Raw genomic sequence first — 18,176 nt, 5'->3', positions numbered from 1 at the left:
GACGATCTAGGCATTGGCAACAAGGGTGAAGCAGTGCATTTGCTCTGTGATAGCCTCTCAGCTATTGCTCTTACGACGTCCGCGAAGAACCATTCGAGGAGCAAGCATATTGACGTCCATTGGCACTGGATTCGCGAAGCCGTCGAAGATCAAAAGATACGGCTGTCGCATGTGCCAGGTGTCCGTAATATAGCGGATGGCCTCACAAAACCGCTCCCGAAACCGTCATTTGACGAGTTCAGGAAGCAGTTATCCATTTCTCTCATCAACTGAAGAGATATCTTGCTCCATGAGCAAAATGGCATTCTGATTCGACCGATCAGAATCGAGTATTTGGGGAAGTTATTTGACACCCTATCCATTCATTTTAGAGCTGAATTTTATGGCTTTTGAACCTCTGAAATGCTTGCTGCATTCAGGGGGTGTGTTGTGATCTGAAGCTCGCCAAGCACTGCTAATGCTTGGCTGAGCAGCGCTATAGAGAGCTTCAGAGCACTTGGTTGAATGCATCAAGCAACGTGGCCTTTTCATAAAAGCTAGTGAGCTGATCACGCAATAGTTTCATGAAAGGCATATCGTATGCATTTGACCATTATAAATAGCTATAGAGAAGCCTCCTTCGGGAGGTAGACTTAAATCATCTCGTTTTACTGCCCATTGCTCATGCATAGTGCTTCTCAGACCATTGTAAATTACAACAACATACACGTACAAGTATATCCATATCAACCAGGGCGGAATTATCCCTCGTTCGATGTATTTCCCCGCATTTGCCCCAGAAGCTTATGGGGTGCATAAACCCGGAGTGAACCAGCCTATAAAAGCAAGGCACAAATCCATTTATTGCTGGGTATCATACGAATATTCTAATTCAATCCACTATGGCGGTGATATCAGACTCATTGACTTTTCTATCAGAGCATCTCCCAGCAATCCTAGTCCTCACCACTATACTCTACTTAACAAAAAACTATTTCACACCAGGAGCATCTTCAATCCCGGGCCCATTCCTAGCCAAATTCTCTAACATCTGGAGATTCATCGATGTCGCCAAAGGACGCGCAGAAGTGACACTCCACAAGCTTCATCAGAAACATGGAGATTATGTCCGACTAGGGCCGAATGTGGTCAGTGTGCGGGATTTGGATGCTTTGAAGATTATTTATGGTATTAATAAAGGCTATCAGAAGGTATATGTTGCCCAATATCCCACACATAAGTTGCTTGGCTGACTTTAATACAAGACCGATTTCTATTGTGTTCAGCAACAATTAGCAAAGGGTAGACCGACGCCTACTCTCTTTACTACAACTGATGAAGAGTTTCATGCTGCTATCAAACGGCCTATTTCTTCGGCTTATTCGATGAGTACGCTTACTGAGTTTGAGCCGTTTGTTGATAAGACTATATCGACATTCTTTAGGAAGTTGGATGGGTTTGTGGAATCGGGTAGGGTTTGTGATATTGCTGCTTGGTTGCAATTTTGTATGTTTCTTATCCCAAGTGTGTCCAAGTTGAAGGGTTCATAGCCGGCTAATACAAACTTCTAGATGCTTTTGATGTTATTGGAGAATTGACGTTCAGTAAGCCACTTGGGTTTCTTGAGAAGGGAGGTGACGTGGATGGGATTATTGTTGCCTTGGAATATATGCTTGATTATTCCGGCAAGGTATGTCGTCCTTCTGAAGAAGCAAAGAAGACAAGAGCTAATAAGTACCGGATAATCCAGATTGGTCAGATGCCATGGCTTGACTATCTATTCATCAAAAATCCCCTCAAGAACCTCTTTGGGGGAGGCTCCACAGGGGCAGTGGCACGTTTTGCCCGCGCACGACTCGACGAAAGACTAAAACAAACGAGTATAGGGGATACACTAATAAGTTCACTCTCATCTCCGCATAAAGATTTCCTCGCCCGCTTCCTAGAAGCAAAAACTGAGCATCCAAACATCGTTAACGACAACCAAGTCTTCTCATACACCGTCAGTAACATGAACGCCGGCTCAGACACAACAGCCATCTCTCTACGAGCAATCCTCTACTACACACTCAAAAACCCACGAGTGTACAAGAAACTAAACGAAGAACTCAACAACGCCTTCGAGGAAAACCGCATCTCATTGCCCGTTTCTTGGAAACAAAGCCAAGAACAACTCCCTTACCTAGATGCAGTCATTAAGGAAGCTCTCCGTCTACATCCCGCCGTGGGGCTGATGCTTGAGCGAATTGTTCCAGCTGAAGGGCTTCAACTTCCTCATGGTGGTCCTTTCTTGCCTGCTGGGACAGTCGTTGGGGCTAATCCCTGGATTATACATCGGCATTATGTCTTCGGGGAAGATGTGGAGTCATTTATTCCGGAGCGTTGGCTTAGGATGGATGGGGAGGCCGAGGAGGTGTTTCAGGGGAGGAGGCAGAAGATGTTGCGGGCGACTTTTACGTTTGGGGCTGGGCCGAGGACTTGCATTGGGAAGAATGTTAGTTTATTGGAGATTTATAAACTTATCCCGTCGCTTTTCCTGAGTTATAAGGTGAGTGAGCTCTTCTACATATTGCATGGGGTCTCTAACAGGTCTGTAGATTGAGCTGAAGGATCCTGATGCTGAATGGGAGATTTTGAATGCGTGGTTTGTTAGGCAGAAGAATATGGATGTAAGGTTGGATCGCACAGCAGTGAGGTAAAATTGGCGAGGTCACATCGAGTCGGAGATATACATCACTTTAGTATTAGATTGATCGATGCATCCGTGTACACCTGTCTATACACCTCACAAGCACAGCACTTTGAGAATCTCAGTAGTTATATATTGTTTTGGCAACGTGATGATCATCACCAGTTGCTTCCTTTATGACAACGCCTACCTACCAAGTCCATGACACGCTAATCAATAACAATAAACATCAAATTATCATGCCTTGATCTCTTTGGCAGAGTTGAGAGGCAATAATGCACCATTATTCCTGATAGCCCACATCCCATTCTTCCCCCACGATCGAGAAAATCTCTCAAAAGCATCCGTCAGTGCAGCCATCTTCGGTTCAACATATATCGTCCACTGCTGAACAACATAGAGCAAGAAGGCAAAGAATATGATAAGAATCACACCCAGCCGGAACGGGTTCGGCGTGGGAATGTACGACTCCGGATCAAATGTCCCATCTGGTCGCAAACTCGGCTTGAAGCCAATTGACATGGGCAGGTAGACGAGGTAGACAAGAACAGAGCGCATAAGAGGCCCGTGGATGAGGTAGAGCGGGAAACTGATGGATCCGAGCCACAGGAGTACAGGATGAGAGAGTATCCGTCGTAAGAACGGCGACAGTATCACGCCGGAGCAGACCATCTGTGCTCCTAGACTGGCATAATATCTGCTGACATTCGCATCTTTCGGGAAGATGGTTTGAGCGAGGGATTCGAGCTGAGAAGACCATGCTGTTTGGCTTGCGTATTCGTCGGGATAGGAGCAGATGTAGAGGCCTAGTGTGACGAGTCCATAAGGAAGTATTTTAAACAGAATGCGTGGTCGAAGGGCTGACAAGTTGTAAAATGACATTTCGGCCATGATCATGCCAGCGAAAATGTTGGTACCGACGGTGCCTGTACAGGATTTGTCAGCTTTGACTATTTTACTGGGGATAATTTCGCAATTACCATCAAGTGTCGCCCATGCATAAGCGTAGAGGACCATTTCGGCACAGATGCGAAACTGCGGCGTGGTATTCACCAAAGCCAGCAGAGCCATGAAGACATACAACGAGCCACGGAAAAGATGTAACAACGCCCATTGTGGTTGATCATAGGCGTTCTCTCCATATGTCCAAGTGCCAACCACCTCCTGCACAAGATCAACAATGGCAGTGATCAAAGAAGAGCTTGGTTTGGGACTCGTTGCCCGCAACCAGTATGCATCTACCTGGCGACCTAATTGGAACGCCCCGAACTGACACAATAGCCAAGACAGAAATGTCATCAAGGCTGCGGGGAAGACGAGTCTCCCCTTGCGCCGGAAGGCACCAGTAGACAGGGCATTCAGGGCATCGGACGTTGCTCCACGGCGGGCTAGCTGGAGTGGCTTGAGGGCATTCACAAATCCAAGTAGCACCAGGAAGATGGCCACCCACGCCTGACCCTGTATCACCAATCTGAAAAACGGACGCTGGAAAAGGATTGATTTTCCGGTTTGCGAGAAGGATGGCGGAACCAAGTATGTTGCAAAGCAGAGACAGGTATGGCTCGCAACTACGAACAGTGCGGCAATTCCCCGAAGGCCCTATTGTGAGAGGAAAGTTAGAAGGTGTTCCCTGCAGGGGACAGGGAATAATAATTACATCGGCCCAGCTACTGGGGCGGATGTGAGCTGGAGATCTGGTCGCCGGGTCGACAATGGCCATGTTGGGGCAAATGGGATCATTGGTACAGGTCAATAGTGAAATGCAGCTGCAGCTGGCACCTCCATACATAAGTACCGAGCATTGGACCAGACATCCGGAAACCGTCTTAACGATGCAAACGTACAAATGATAGAAACGATATCCAAATGTTTAAGTTCAGCGGCGCGGAATGGCTGACATGACATGTCCGTTCCGGGTGTCCGAAAACGAACATTCCATAACTGATGTTTCGTTAGATTTAAAGATTTAACCGTTTAAATGTTTCAAGGGTCTGGAAATAGAGCGGATATTTGACGGTTAGGCAGTTAGAGCCCAACGGATTTCTAGAAACACTCAGGGGCTTTTTAACTATCGACTAGATTCGCGGATCGCCGTGCAGCCGTGGTTCGCCTATAGATGTGACCTGTCAGGTATACTACTAACTACTATATACTACTTCCTACCTGTATACTCGTCTATATCTATCCCATAACTGAATAATATACAGTATCTATCTACTCAAAGAGCAAAGAGAAGAATCGTATTCTGAAACCCCCTTTGATTATTACGTCACATGACACTAGGCCCAATCAGGGCTTGTTGATTTTGTCTCAACTTCACCCTTCTTTTCTTTTTACACAGTCCTCTGGCAGGCTGCCCTCCCGGAATTTGCCAATTCTTTTCTGTCTCTCGTTACATTCCTATTCGCTCTTTTTCTCCTGTTAGTGAGACGTCTTTTGCTACATTCTCAGCCGCCGGAGTTCGCGCAGGGTCTATCTCCATATCCCAACTTTTCGACTTCCAAATAGCGCCCATGGTCTTGGACCGCTCTATTGCAAATTCCCCTCTAGTCACGATCATCAATGTCCAGCGGGATCTGGGTGCTAAATCGTGGCCATGGTCACAGAAAACGCAAACTCTCCATATCCGCCTCCGGCTGAATTCGACCTGCCTGGCCGGCGCAGAGTACCCCATCCACCTCGATTGGATTCTTTGACGATCGATCCACGCGCACGCCCTTCGAAATCAGCACCAAGAGCGTCGTCTCGCTCTCCCCGCTCTCCGCATCACCCGCCGCATCACCCGCCGGACTCGCGTTCGCGCTCTCCTCTCCCACGAACACACCCTCCTAACCATGAACACCCATGGCCGCCTACTCCACCACATTTAGGCCCCGCGCAGGGTAGGGGCGAATGGAAAACCCCCGGTCTACAGCTCGCCCTCCTACCTATGCTACACCTCCCGAAATGCATCCTCCGAAATGGGGTTCTCGAGACGGCGAATTCGACAGACCTAATCACCGTAATGCTCCGCCCGGTCGAGCTGGACTTCGTATATCTATGTCAACATCGCGAGCGAACACGCGACGACCGCGGACGCAAGAATCTATGGAGCGTCGCCCACTGGAACTCAGCCCTCAAGACTTACCCCGTCCACGGTTCCCGATCAATGGGCCTGCCGATGAAAACGCGCCCCGTTCAAGCGTCAACTCGGGCGAGACCTCGCGCTCCAGTACCGAGCAGGCAAGCGGAACAGAGCGCAGCAGTGTCTTGACCAAGAGCAGCTCCTTCACAGATCTCTCGCCAGACACCCCGGACGCGCCTTACGGGATGGACAATGGAATGAGCGTTGAAGACGCGATCTCTATGTATCTCGATGGCTTCAGCGACGTGACTGAAGAGCCCCCTTCACCAAAATCTCATGCGGAAAGTAAAGCGCCATCAATAACGCCCCCACCGTCACGCGATGCACCACTGGATGATGTGCAATCAAACTTTACACAATTGGACGACGTTCCCCCGATACCTCCATTACCAGAGTCAACACCCAAAAGCACATATCCTGAGCCGGTGTTGCAAGATTTGACGTTCTTGCCCAATTTAACATACTCGGAACCGACACCTTTACAACCTATACTTCCAGAATCTCCACCAGACTTTACACCACTTGAACCCGCACTATTGGAATCCTCAGCGGAACCTTCGTTATTGGATCCCATAACACCAGAGTGCCCGACATCAGATCTTACTCAGCCTGAATCTCCGGTAGCTGAAGCTCCACCCGCACATCAACGGCAGCCCTCAAAGGTGTTCATTCCAGGATTAGTGCCTCCGCGGTTCTTACCTGGGGTCGGCCCTCGAGACGAATACGGTTTCCGGAAAGCGACTCAATACGTGACCTTGGATGAGCACGAGGCCTGGAAAGGTCCTTATTCAAACCATGTGGAACATCGGAGATTAAAATGGATTGAGATGCTCAAGGAGCATGGGCTGCCCACGGTAGACCCAACCACTTTCCCACCGCAGTCTTCCAAGGTGAAGCGATTTGTGCGCAAAGGAATTCCCCCCGAATTCCGAGGTGCGGCTTGGTTCTTTTATGCCGGCGGGTACGAGCTTTTGAACCGAAACCTGGGCCACTACGATCAACTGGTGGAGAGTGCGATGAAATCGCCGAGCAATGACGACAAGGAGCACATTGAGCGTGATCTCCACCGCACATTCCCCGACAATCTTCACTTCAAGCCAGAGATGCCTGAACAAACAGAGAACTCGGGGAGCAGTAACCCCAATTACTCTAATGTCACCACGGAGACACAAATGATCCAGTCGCTGCGCCGCGTCCTGTATGCCTTTGCGCTGCATAATTCCAAAATCGGATACACCCAGTCTCTTAATTTTATCACGGGGATGCTTCTGCTATTCCTGCCCGAAGAAAAAGCATTCTGGATGCTTCACATCATCGCTTCAGACTACTTGCCTGGTACCCACGAGATTAGTCTGGAAGGCGCGAACATTGACCTCTGGATTCTCATGGTCCTGCTCAGGGATTCTATGCCGGGCATTTATTCCAAGATCGCCGCAATGGGAGGTACCCCGTCAGGACGGGGCAAGATGCCTCCTCTGACTGTGAATTCTCGCCTGCCGGACATTACCCTCGGACTGACCAACTGGCTTATGTCGGTCTTCATTGGGACTCTGCCCCTGGAGACTACACTCCGAGTTTGGGACGCGTTCTTCTACGAGGGCTCGAAGACCTTTTTCCGCGTCTCCTTGGCCATCTTCAAAGCCTGCGAGCGCGATATTCTGAGCGTAACGGATCCCATGGAGGCATTCCAGGTCGTGCAGACCGTCCCTAAGAAACTGCTGGATGCCAATACGCTAATGGACGAGTGCTTTATTCGCCGGCACCGAGTTGGTCAAGGCCGCATTGAGGAGTTACGCGCTCAACGCCGGACTGCCGTCCGCCAAGAGAAGCTGCGACGATCGGTCGCCTTCGCTAAAGGCCATCTGCATCCCTCCACGGACGACTTCACTGGCCGAGCGCGCACCCCAATCCCAGGCATTGAGCACCGGGTCGTAGGTTCCTGGCGGCACCTGAAACAGCACACATTCCGATGAGCGGACCATTGCCCTCTCGGTCTATCTCATTAATTTCTGTAATCATAATCATGGGTCGAGTGATGGCCCATTTCGTTGGAGTTGCATTCTGGGCGCTTCATGGCGAACATTTGGAAGGAAAAAGAGTTCTATTTGAAAGGCCAACAATTCTTGTACATAACTAAAAACAAAGACTGCCAAGCAGGCAACAAACTTGGCAACTTGGCACAGCTAAAAATTGAGGTTTCATTGGGACTATCGATCGCAAACCCTACAGGGCTGATCATTGGCGATCGCCGTTCTTGTTCCCAATTCCATGGCGTCATGATTCGAATCACCTCCTTGCTTCCCCTAATTTTTGTTTTCTCTTCTGCGCAGTATTTTCATAGTTTTCTCCCTTGGTATTTATCTACAGCATGCAGATATGAGTGGACAGGCTGCTAGTTATTACACCGGCGAAGGCTTCGGTCAGGGCCAGCCTCAACCCGGATACAACTACAACGGACAGAACAATGGGAAATACCAGCAGCCTCAGTATCAGCAGCCTGAGTACCAGCAGCCTGCGGGATATCAGCAGCCTGCGGGATATCAGCAGCCTGCAGCTGAGCCCAAACCTCCCCCGCCGTACCAGCAGAATATGCCAGAGTCTGGATACAGTTTTGATGAGGCATTCAAGGTCGAGAAGCCCAAATGGAACGATCTGTGGGCTGGTATCTTGGTATGATTGTCGCAATCGCAGCGCTGCAAGCTCATATCACCGCAGAACTAATACCTCTACAGCTGATCGCAGTCTTCCTGGGATACGCCGCCGTATCCGGACTCACCATCCACAAGTATGCAACTAACAAAGGCTTCAGCGGAGGAGGCATTTACGACGCGACCAATGATTTCTCGCTTAACACCAATACACTCGTCCTCTTCATTTTTGTCCTCGTTGTTGCCCTTGTCTTATCCTGGCTGTACTTTATGGGCGCGAGATACTTCACCAAAACCTTCATCTGGGCGACTGGCATTCTCAACATCGTTTTCGCACTCGCGACAGGTATTTACTATATCGCGCGTAAGCAGTATGGAGGCGGAATCGTCTTTCTGCTATTCGGCGTCTTCGCGATCATCTGTTTCATCAGCTGGATCCCGCGCATCCCCTTTACCGCATTCATGTTGCAAACCGCCATGGACGTGGCACGTGGATACGGTCACATTTTCCTCGTGAGTGCGCTGGGTGGAATTGTCACTGTCGCATTCTCGGCCTGGTTCTCTGTGACTCTTGTCTCGATCTATGTCGCATATGAGCCTGATTCCTCTGGTACCAATCCTTCATGTGCAAATGGCGGGTGCAGCAGAGCTAAGGTCATTGGTTTGGTTGTGTATGTGACTTTTGCCATGTACTGGTTTAGCGAGTGGATCAAGAATACCGTGCACACGACTATCGCTGGTGTGTATGGATCATGGTACTTCTGGAGCAAGTCTGCCGGCGGTATGCCCAAGGGCTCGACCCGTGGCGCGTTCCGACGTGCGACGACTTACTCCTTTGGCAGTATCAGTTTGGGCAGTCTGATCATTGCATTCATCCAGATGCTGCGCCAGGCATGTTCGATTGCTCAGCGACACGAAGCCGCGCAGGGCAACCTAATTGGCAGCATCGCTATGTGGGTATTGGGATGCTTCATCTCGCTACTTGACTGGCTTGTGACGCTGTTCAATCGCTACGCCTTCTGCCACATCGCATTGTACGGCAAGGCGTATATCCCCGCTGCGAAGGATACCTGGACCATGATGCGCGATCGGGGCATTGACGCCCTTGTGCAGGATTGCCTAATGGGCCCGGTGTTGACCATGGGCTCGACCTTCGTCGCTTATGTCTGCGCTCTGCTGGCTTATCTTTATCTGCAGTTCACCAAACCCGCGTACAACAATGATGGCAACTTCACTGCTGTCATCATGGCTTTTGCTTTCTTGATTGGTTTGCAGATCTGTCAGGTCTTCATGACGCCTATTGGTAGTGGTGTCGAGACTATCTTTGTGGCTATGGGCTGGGATCCACAGGTTATGATTAATGACCACCCGGAGATCTACTACAAGCTCGTTGAGCTTTATCCTCGGGTCCAGCAGGCGGTCCACGCATGAGTGGTAGATCATTGCCTCGGTGTATGGATTGACAGGGTAGTAGTATGCATGTTTTTACTTTCAAGGGTCACTGGCTATAGTCATATCATGACTCACGAGCATTGAATGGAAGTACAGCTTAATTAATGGACAATGGAACACGACATACAGTGAAGCATCTTGGATCTCTGGACAGGTAGTTCAAGTACTGGGATAGCACATCCCACATTGTCTCTCAGCACCAGAAAATGGACCAAAGGGAGGAGAGATGTGTTGCATGGTGTAAACTAGACTAGGTATACACCAAAGGTACTCAGTACTCAGCTTCCCAACATTGCAACAGTTAACCAGACATGTTTCATTTATCATTACCACTCAATCTGAAAGCAAACTAATCTGAATATCACCAAAAGGCTCCAATATAAACTCCCATAAGACGCATTAACACCAAAAAGAAAACAAGAACCACATTCCGAACGAAACCCTTTTAACGCCCTAAACATCAACAACCACCTTACAAGGCAGCCATAAGAGCCATAACAGCAGCAACACCAAGAGCAGCAACACCACCATGCACGGAAACACTCTTAGCACCAGCCCCCTGGAAAGAGCTGAAACGGTTGGCATCAACACCAGATGGCGAAGGCGTAGCAGCCGAAGCCTGCGATCCAAAGACAACAGACGAAGAAGCAGCATTAACCATCATACCATGCGAGTAAGAAGCAGAGGGAGCAGCTGACGACGCAGCGATCATACCAGACATGCTAGAGCTAGCCGGCACATTGACTGGGATCTGCGAGACATGAGCCATGGAAGCGGGCGTGGTCTTGCAGCTGCAGTCGGTGCGCGTCTCGGTCACGTAGACGACGCGTGGGACGGCGGGCTCGGCGGGTGCGTAGGCGCGCTCCATGTTCATGTTCATGTGTGCATTCGGGGCCTGCACGCGCTCCATTGGCTTGCTGGCGTGGCGGAAGGGGGTGGTGTGGGTCTCGCGTGAGGCTGCAGTTGAAGTTGAGGTTGAGTTTGAGGGGCAGAGACTGTCAATTAGGGTGTTTATGTCGATGCCTGAGCAGGCGCTTGCGGTGGAGGGGCTCAGGCTTGAGATGGCGTCGCTGTTGCTGCAGAAGCAGTCTTGGGCAGACTTGCCGTCGCAGTTTGAGAATGAGTATGTGTCGCCGTTGCTGATGGCGGCTTCCTGGCTTTGGGGTTAGGGTTTGCGGTATAGTTCGGTTTTTTTGGGGTGTACTTACGGCACACGCAATGATGTCCTTTGCGGTCTGGGCGACTGCGGCGCCGATGATGACTGAAGCGGCGATGAAGTGACGCATTGCGGATGTGGTTATTGATATTACGGGGTTTTGGGGAAGGGGGTTACTAGCAGTATAGTCTAGTATCGGACAATGAAGGTAGGTAAGAAGAGAATAGAACGGACGGGCCGGGCTCGAGAAATGGTCGATAATTTAAATACAATGTAGATTCTATGACACTAAAAGAAAGGGTAAACAATTGGTTGTGAATGGCACCCCTTGATCCCTTAATGGTGGGCGCGAATGAAGGTGATGACGTTCAGGCATTCTCGTGGTGGATTATACCTGATATAGGTACGGTGTCTATTCTGAGAGGATAAGCTTTACGTGGCATTTTGGACTGATTCTCACAGGTTGATACGTATACAAGCACCCTTGTTGTTGTCTTGGAATGACACAGGAATGTGCCAGTTGCCATGTCCCTGTGGCGCTTCCCTTCTCATCCCTAGAGCCCTTGAACTCCGAGGAATGTTGAACTCAAGAGACGAAGGGCCTGTTCCATTGAGTTTTATTTTGATCGTCACTGCTCTATTGTAGGACCAAGGTATGCCTTTCTCTTTTGGATTGAAGGAGAAGGCATAGTTTGTCCTCATTATGGGCGTGGATTAGGGCTGTTCCATACTCGTGCATCGACCCGCACGTGATGATATCTAGTAGAACCGGTGACTTCGAGGCATTCAACTCGAATCTATCTATTTTTATTCTGGGAATTGAATTCGTGACACTGTAAAAATGCCACATGAAATGTCAATGCATCTTTGTGGTGTGGCGATGTTGCACCTGTGACGGTACAGCGGGGAATGATCAACAGGCACTTAAGGAGGATGTTCATCCTAGAACCCTCAATTGGGAACCCGACTGTGGTCGGTCAATTTTCGACGCCATGGTATGTGCATGATCTTGATCAAACCAATTCAGATTTTGCAGGCATTCGTACCAAATACCCATAGCTTGACTATGGCTCTACATCCTAGGTATTTGGCATTTGAAAGCCTGTCATGACTAACAAAGAGCAGTCTGTCACCTTTGAACAGTTATATCTCGTCTTGCATTACTCTTCCGCGTACCCTCTGTATAGATCAGGCTATTGTCACAAACTGGGATTACTAGTCGTATGTAAATAGGAAGCAAGCTCTTATGAGGATTTGGGATTTTTCGGTGGTATTTGGACAGTGACATGATGAAAGATGCCCATGTCTATTTAGCATTTCCCGCGGCTCCGACCAGATTTCCATATTTGAGTGTATTCATAGTCGCTGCAAAATCACTAGACGAAGGCGAGACCGTCAAAATCATAGCAGAGTGAGAATCCTCAGATGTTTGAAAATGTGGGCGCAGCACCATGGTAAGAGGCGATGATCGGAAAGGAATTCGGGCTGAGCCTTGAGCCCGGGCTCGTATGACTTCCTTGAGAGCTAGCAGATCCGTGTTGATGTGCCTTCCTATCTGCTTCTCATGTGCGCTCTGATTCATTTTCAGTCCGCTCTTGTCATTGTAGTACTCGGATCCAGCCAGGTCCACGAAAACGAGCTTTCCTCCTAGACATGCATGCTTGCGAGCTGTAGTACCAAAGACTTGAGACTCATTTTCTTTTGCCAAATCGACCAATGCTTCAAACTCTGCTTTCCTAGCTTCTGCAGTATCGATTCGCACTTGGTCCAGTTGATAGTCGGGATTTGTAGCATATCCACCGTCGGGGTTTCGTATGATAGCCTTGCTCTGCTCCTCAATATAAACATCAGTCGCATGTTTGCCCACAGGAACCAGCTCAGACTCTCGCTCAATCACAGCGTCACGCGCCTCAAGCAACGTCTTGGTAACAATCTCAAGCTCGATGACTGCATGAGTTCTGGAGCTTTGATCATGCACAGACGACATTCCCGTAGCGCGAAGTTTGAGCCCTTCTTGGAGTTCTCTAGAAAGATCTTCAAAACTCCAGCATGCTTTGGTCACAATAGGTTTCACTCGCACTTTTCCGTTCTCGAGCATCTCCGTCTTGCCCCGGATATAGACTTGGCCATCAGAGCCTTCTCGGACGAAGCATTCACCCCGATTATTCAAAAGATCGTATGCATTGTTTCTTCGCAGTTCATATATACGGACCCCAACGCCTAGTGGATCGCATACATTCTGTTCGTTCAGGCGATTGAGGGCCTCGACAAGTTGACGAGCTGTGGCTAGACAGAGCCCAAGATCACTTGTTGCTTCATATTCGTATCCAACGATGGTATGAGTCTTGCCACTTCCGGAATGGCCGTACGCAAAGACATTGCAAGACTTCCCTTGTAGGACTTGCGGGAGGATTGGTGCCACGACTGCGTCAAAGACTGTTTTGTTGGAATTGTTCATTTCGAATATGCCCGTCATAGATGAGCCGCTGGTCCAGACTTGCTTTTGAGTTGGAAGCTTCCCGCGTGATGGCACTTCAATTGAGACTGATGTAAGTGCCGATTCCTGCTGGGTGTGCTCTCGCTTGATCTCCCCTTGAGATGACTCGGCCGGCGTAATGCCTCTCCATCTCGTAAATACCCGGAAACTATGCATAACGGAAATGGTGCTTTTGTGGAAGGCTAGTAAGGTCTGCGACTTTGAGTCTTACGAGAAGAGAGCGCCTCGTATTGCGACGCGGTAGCATCCACTTTGCCAAGGATCTGTCAACAAGTCCACTATCCTCCAGGGTCCGTAGTGCTATCGCGTCGCCCTCTATTGGAGGTCTCTGGGTGCGTTTATCACCATATCACAGGATATTGGAACAGGGGTTCGAATTGACCTAAGGTTTAAAAGCAGCTCTATCTGCACAGGATAGGGGCGGCAATTTCAGGCGCGACTGTACGGCCGTTCCGTTAATTGTAGAATTTAGACAGACCGATATTGCAATCATCCTAGAGTTGTGGAATTGAACCCCGCGTTAAAAGTTCTCAGATCCATCGGCACTCTTCCCATAGAGGCTGCAAAACATATTCAGATGCGGACATGTGAAAGACCACATCATTGCAGTCAAAATCTGCAGAGGTCCTAGGGCTAATAGCAAATTTACATTCCACGCACCTCTTCATCATATCGTAGTAAAGTGCATGATGTGATCTATACTTCTGTCCACCCATTTACATGCAGCGTCATACCGAGATCCAAAAGTATAGGAGAGTGACATTGGAATCTCGGCAGCAAAAGAGACCAATGTTCGTTCTTGCCATAATTCGAGTGGAGTATACCCAGCTCTAACATTATCCGCCGGACATTATTATGTTGGTTTTTAGTGGAATTTGCCATAAACCTTTGCCTGATCAAAGGCTGAAGCAAGCCAGTGGGCCTTCGAGGACCCTCTGGAGCCAGATACATTATCTCACTGGGCAAAAGCAAGTCAAGCCATGGCGTTATCTTCTGTCAGTAGTATTTCGGTTTCCGACTGGTCGCTTTGTACTTCTCGATGGCCGAGATTATGAAGGGGATTGCACTTAGCACTACTCCCTCTACGTAAAAACCATTCATGATGGGAGCATGGTACTTCCAATGGTGGTAGCTGACGTGAGTTGTATAGGAGGGCACCGCAGTGCGTTTTGGTCTGCACCTAACCGCACGTGGCAGGGATTGACTGGCCAGAAATTTCAAGCGCGTGATTCAACGAAGTCAACCCAATTTGATACCGCCATTAGAAAGACAGAAGATTCCTTCGGCCAAAATAATCGCGGATATCCCATTCCCACCCAGAAAGAGACTCCAACAGCCACCAGTCCTGAAGTCTCTAGCAAACGGTTAAACTATTCATGGATGGCACTGGAGTTCCCATTCCTCAGTGCTCGGAAGCGATGGATGATATCAAGCGATTTGACTACGTGGGAGCCTTGGAAAATACGTCCGAGGCTCAGGTAGTAGCTGAAAACTTGGCCCCCGGTAGGTGTTAACAATGTCCCAGAACTATTACGTGAAAATATAACACGAGTATGTTGACAGTGGCAATGATAGGCTTTCACCATGCCCCAAGGCGTCCTTGATCTCAAGAGCTCTAGATTCGGGAGGCCCGACTTTGTGGTATTGTTGCAACTGCAATTTTGGTCCTCACAATGCGGCAGTCAGCGACACCTGCGTTAGTTGTGGGTGGAAGTGTTGCCCAAATTGCCAGTATGAGAACCTATGATCAAGGCTTAGGATGCATAACATGACCGCACATTTCATTCAAGAATGTTATCGTAAAAAGAATAATATCAAATTGGGTATAACCATCGTCTTGAAACATCTCATCGCTACCAACATACCAAAGAAACCAACCTGTAAGGCGAAAACGACAAGAAGAACAAACAAAAATATTAGTCCAAGCCCAGCTCAAAACTTCTCACTAGTAACGCACCGCGTCGCATTAACCAACAACCAGGCCAATATCTTAACAATAAGCGTCAACCCCTTAACAATAAGATCAAGACCAAAGAACAAGATTCGAAGTATACCACGCGTAATCCCAGGCAATTTCTTCCCCTCGCGCGTCCCACCTCCATATCGACCATACTTCTCAAGATCGAAATCCTCAACAACAATCTGCTGATTCTGATTCTTCTTGCCATGACCGCCGTCCTGCGGTTTCGCCTTAGGAGAAGATTTATTCCAAAATGCGAAGGACCCTTTCCTGTCGGAAGAATCTTTGGACTTTTTCTGTGCAGATTTGATCTGCGATGCGAGGAACATACTCTCAGCTGCGTCCTCGCGCTCTGCAATTGTTGTAACCAGTTTACCTTGGAAGACAGGCATGGAATGGGCCGTGGCAGTGTGGGATGTAGTCGGTCGTGGTGGTTGAGGCGAGCCGAGGACCATATCTGCCAGGATGGGGTTCGTGGCTTCGTCTGAGACAGCGACTGCGAAAATGGCTGCGACGAGGGAGTCGATTGCGTAGAGGGATGGGATAGTTGCTAGCACGGCTGCCGGGCAGATAGAAAGTGTTTTGGTGCCGAAGTCCAATGATGCGAGAGGTTCGTCGAGATCTGTTACTGGGAGCGTGGATGTTCTAGGGTTTGCAGCTTGCTGTGCTGCTTCCATTGCTGTAGATGATACCGGTCCCGTCACTATGATTGTCGGTGGCTGGTGAAGTGAGCTATCGCTCGATGGTGCTGAGACTGTTATGTGGACCATTCCCGAGGACTGGGAGCGCACTGGGGACAGTGGGATACCAGCTGCGCCGACCAGAGCGGGTGGTTGACGTCTTGATAGGGAGGGGTGTCTCAATTCGTAGAGACGTTGATGGCGGTTCCAGGAGAGTCGGCAGGATTCTTGCGCTGCGGCTCGTTTTAAAGCATCGGTTTCAATTTCGGATGCCTCAGCAGGAGTTAGATGATGTTGTTTGCTGATCTCTTCTGCTTGGTCAATAGCTAGCATGGCAGCTAGTCTCGAGAACAACAGTGTGACGAGGCCGTCGTTGGGGTGTTCGCGGCGGATGCGATCTTCCAAGCTCATCATCATGATAGGGACGTCATTGTTTGGTCTTGATGGGTCACCTCTACTGAGGGAAAGTTCGTCGGTGGAATATGTCTGCAGTGTATAGAATGGCTTTTGGGAATTGCCGAGTGTGAACGTAGCAGGCCCGGTCCTTGAGAGAAGTTAGCACCTCTGCGACAATATAGAATGAGAGAATTTACTTTGTCATCCGCAGATTCAACGTGCCGACAAGATTCTCAGGCCTTTGCCCATTGGCAGTTTCCCACAGCAGCATCAGTTCCTCATTGGAGGAGTATTTAACTTCTTCTGGCTCCCAAGAACCAGTCGGGAAATTAAGGACACTCGCCGGCACAGTTTTTGGCGCAAGAACATGGTCAATATGGTTACTTGTGGTGAGCGTAAGCTTGGGAGGTTTGCGAGTGGACTTGGTGAGCTGTGGATTATTCGGCGTCTGCTGTTGATACGACTGCTGGTTGACAGGCAAACTCGGATCAAATTGAGGGAACATTGATCTCATAGGAATAGGTGAAGCTGAAGACTTCGATGATTGTGGAGAGACAGTGGATGCCGCAGTATAGCTACTACTGCTACTGCTATGGCTATTGTGTGAGGCCACAGCTTGTTGATTTGATTTCTTAGCTTGATGGTTCTGACTGTGCATGGACTGAGGGGACATTGAATCATGGGCGGCCTTCGTCAATGAAGGCGGTGATCTGGATCTTTCGGGATTTCCAGGTGGTGGAGGTGGAATTGTTTGAGTATCTTCGATTATCTGAAGCAGTAGAGACTCGGTTTTCGCTGGGTCTTTGATCTCTTCAAGAGGGATTGGAGAGCCTGGCTCAGCCTTGAGAGCTGGTTTCTTCCCGGGCTTTCGAAACGGATTATTAGACCTCTTGGCCTCAGCCGTAGGAGGCGGGAATAGTTGAAATTGGTTCGTTTTAGCACTCATTGTGCCGGTTAAGAAGGATCAAATGCAGAGGTATGACACCATGGAAAGGAAGTACAGAGCGCGAATGCAGGGAATACGAGTGAGATATAGCCCCATCTTCACCGAAAAGTGCTCATCTCGACAAACCAAACAGAGAACATGGCTTGCTGAGCTATGTGACCACCCTGCTTGTACAGTGGGCGCTTAACTCATTATGGGTGTGATTGGCCGTGGGCCTGGGATAGGCACCTCGTTCTGCAGTAGCGGCGCTTCGACCCTGACAGTTGATTGGTGTTCGGGCCTTGGAGAATCTATAATTACCGCAAGCCTGCCATCAGATTGGCTGGTTATTTTCGCTGTGAAGAAGTCGGGGAGTAAGCTCACTAAACCCTGCATGTCGAATCTAGTGAATTTGGAGTATACAAAAGTGAGATATGACGTCCAACTTCGCATCTTGGATAGACTCTGTAGAGGCGCTTAAGAACCAAGGTTGCGACTATGAAAAACATACTTATTGGCGCAACCAATATGACGATCGGCCAACCACGATCCAATAGCCGGTGTCCATCTTCAATTCTTCATGTTCATTTTTTCATGAACAATCTTTGGAGTCGCAAAAAGGAACCCTGGTATCCGAGTAGTATGTGAAATGCGATTTTTATTTATGTTC

General features: G+C 49.1%; 7 protein-coding genes across 7 annotated transcripts; 3 read left to right on the top strand and 4 right to left on the bottom strand.

Moving 5' to 3' along the window:
- Positions 1-881: 881 nt before the first annotated feature.
- N7446_007961 (cytochrome P450) lies at positions 882-2,672 on the top strand (the record flags this gene model as incomplete). Its single annotated transcript, XM_058516706.1, has 5 exons — positions 882-1,190; positions 1,245-1,485; positions 1,551-1,669; positions 1,730-2,527; positions 2,577-2,672. Coding segments are annotated over 5 exons (1,563 nt in total), but the record flags the coding sequence as incomplete, so codon positions are not given.
- A 193-nt stretch (positions 2,673-2,865) lies between these two features.
- N7446_007960 (acyltransferase family protein) lies at positions 2,866-4,475 on the bottom strand. The gene is made up of 3 exons (XM_058516705.1): positions 4,326-4,475; positions 3,649-4,267; positions 2,866-3,594 (listed from the first exon to the last, which is right to left on the bottom strand). The coding sequence occupies exons 1-3, from the start codon at positions 4,455-4,457 to the stop codon at positions 2,906-2,908; spliced, it is 1,440 nt and encodes a 479-aa protein (XP_058370351.1). The 5' UTR covers positions 4,458-4,475; the 3' UTR covers positions 2,866-2,905.
- Positions 4,476-5,614: 1,139 nt separating this feature from the next.
- Positions 5,615-7,765, top strand: N7446_007959 (putative GTPase activating protein (Gyp3); the record flags this gene model as incomplete). The annotated part of the gene is made up of 1 exon (XM_058516704.1): positions 5,615-7,765. The coding sequence occupies one exon, from the start codon at positions 5,615-5,617 to the stop codon at positions 7,763-7,765; it is 2,151 nt and encodes a 716-aa protein (XP_058370350.1).
- A 403-nt stretch (positions 7,766-8,168) lies between these two features.
- Positions 8,169-9,871, top strand: N7446_007958 (choline transporter-like family protein; the record flags this gene model as incomplete). The annotated part of the gene is made up of 2 exons (XM_058516703.1): positions 8,169-8,462; positions 8,525-9,871. The coding sequence occupies 2 exons, from the start codon at positions 8,169-8,171 to the stop codon at positions 9,869-9,871; spliced, it is 1,641 nt and encodes a 546-aa protein (XP_058370349.1).
- A 493-nt stretch (positions 9,872-10,364) lies between these two features.
- On the bottom strand, positions 10,365-11,178 carry N7446_007957 (uncharacterized protein; the record flags this gene model as incomplete). The annotated part of the gene is made up of 2 exons (XM_058516702.1): positions 10,365-11,045; positions 11,101-11,178. 2 exons carry the CDS (start codon positions 11,176-11,178, stop codon positions 10,365-10,367), a joined length of 759 nt encoding a protein of 252 aa, XP_058370348.1.
- Positions 11,179-12,354: 1,176 nt separating this feature from the next.
- N7446_007956 (kinesin family protein) lies at positions 12,355-13,701 on the bottom strand (the record flags this gene model as incomplete). Its single annotated transcript, XM_058516701.1, has 1 exon — positions 12,355-13,701. The coding sequence occupies one exon, from the start codon at positions 13,699-13,701 to the stop codon at positions 12,355-12,357; it is 1,347 nt and encodes a 448-aa protein (XP_058370347.1).
- A 1,776-nt stretch (positions 13,702-15,477) lies between these two features.
- On the bottom strand, positions 15,478-17,527 carry N7446_007955 (uncharacterized protein; the record flags this gene model as incomplete). The annotated part of the gene is made up of 2 exons (XM_058516700.1): positions 15,478-16,729; positions 16,779-17,527. The coding sequence occupies 2 exons, from the start codon at positions 17,525-17,527 to the stop codon at positions 15,478-15,480; spliced, it is 2,001 nt and encodes a 666-aa protein (XP_058370346.1).
- Between the last annotated feature and the right edge of the window lie 649 nt (positions 17,528-18,176).

The sequence above is a fragment of the Penicillium canescens genome (genome assembly GCF_028828765.1).
Source record: "Penicillium canescens strain IBT 15451 chromosome Unknown utg000005l_segment0_segment0, whole genome shotgun sequence".
Taxonomy (NCBI): Eukaryota; Fungi; Ascomycota; class Eurotiomycetes; order Eurotiales; family Aspergillaceae; genus Penicillium; species Penicillium canescens.
The sequence above is the reverse complement of the archived record's forward strand: the minus strand, read 5'-3'. Positions and strand labels throughout refer to the sequence as shown.

What these genes read in the sequence shown, in the direction of transcription:
- N7446_007960 (XM_058516705.1), bottom strand. Translation starts at nt 4,457, where the DNA reads ATGTATGGAGGTGCCAGCTGCAGCTGCATTTCACTATTGACCTGTACC. An exon ending in GCCCCAGTAGCTGGGCCGAT is followed by an intron (nt 4,268 to 4,325) that starts GTAATTATTATT and finishes CTCTCACAATAG; the next exon opens with GGCCTTCGGGGAATTGCCGC. An exon ending in TGCATGGGCGACACTTGATG is followed by an intron (nt 3,595 to 3,648) that starts GTAATTGCGAAA and finishes AATCCTGTACAG; the next exon opens with GCACCGTCGGTACCAACATT.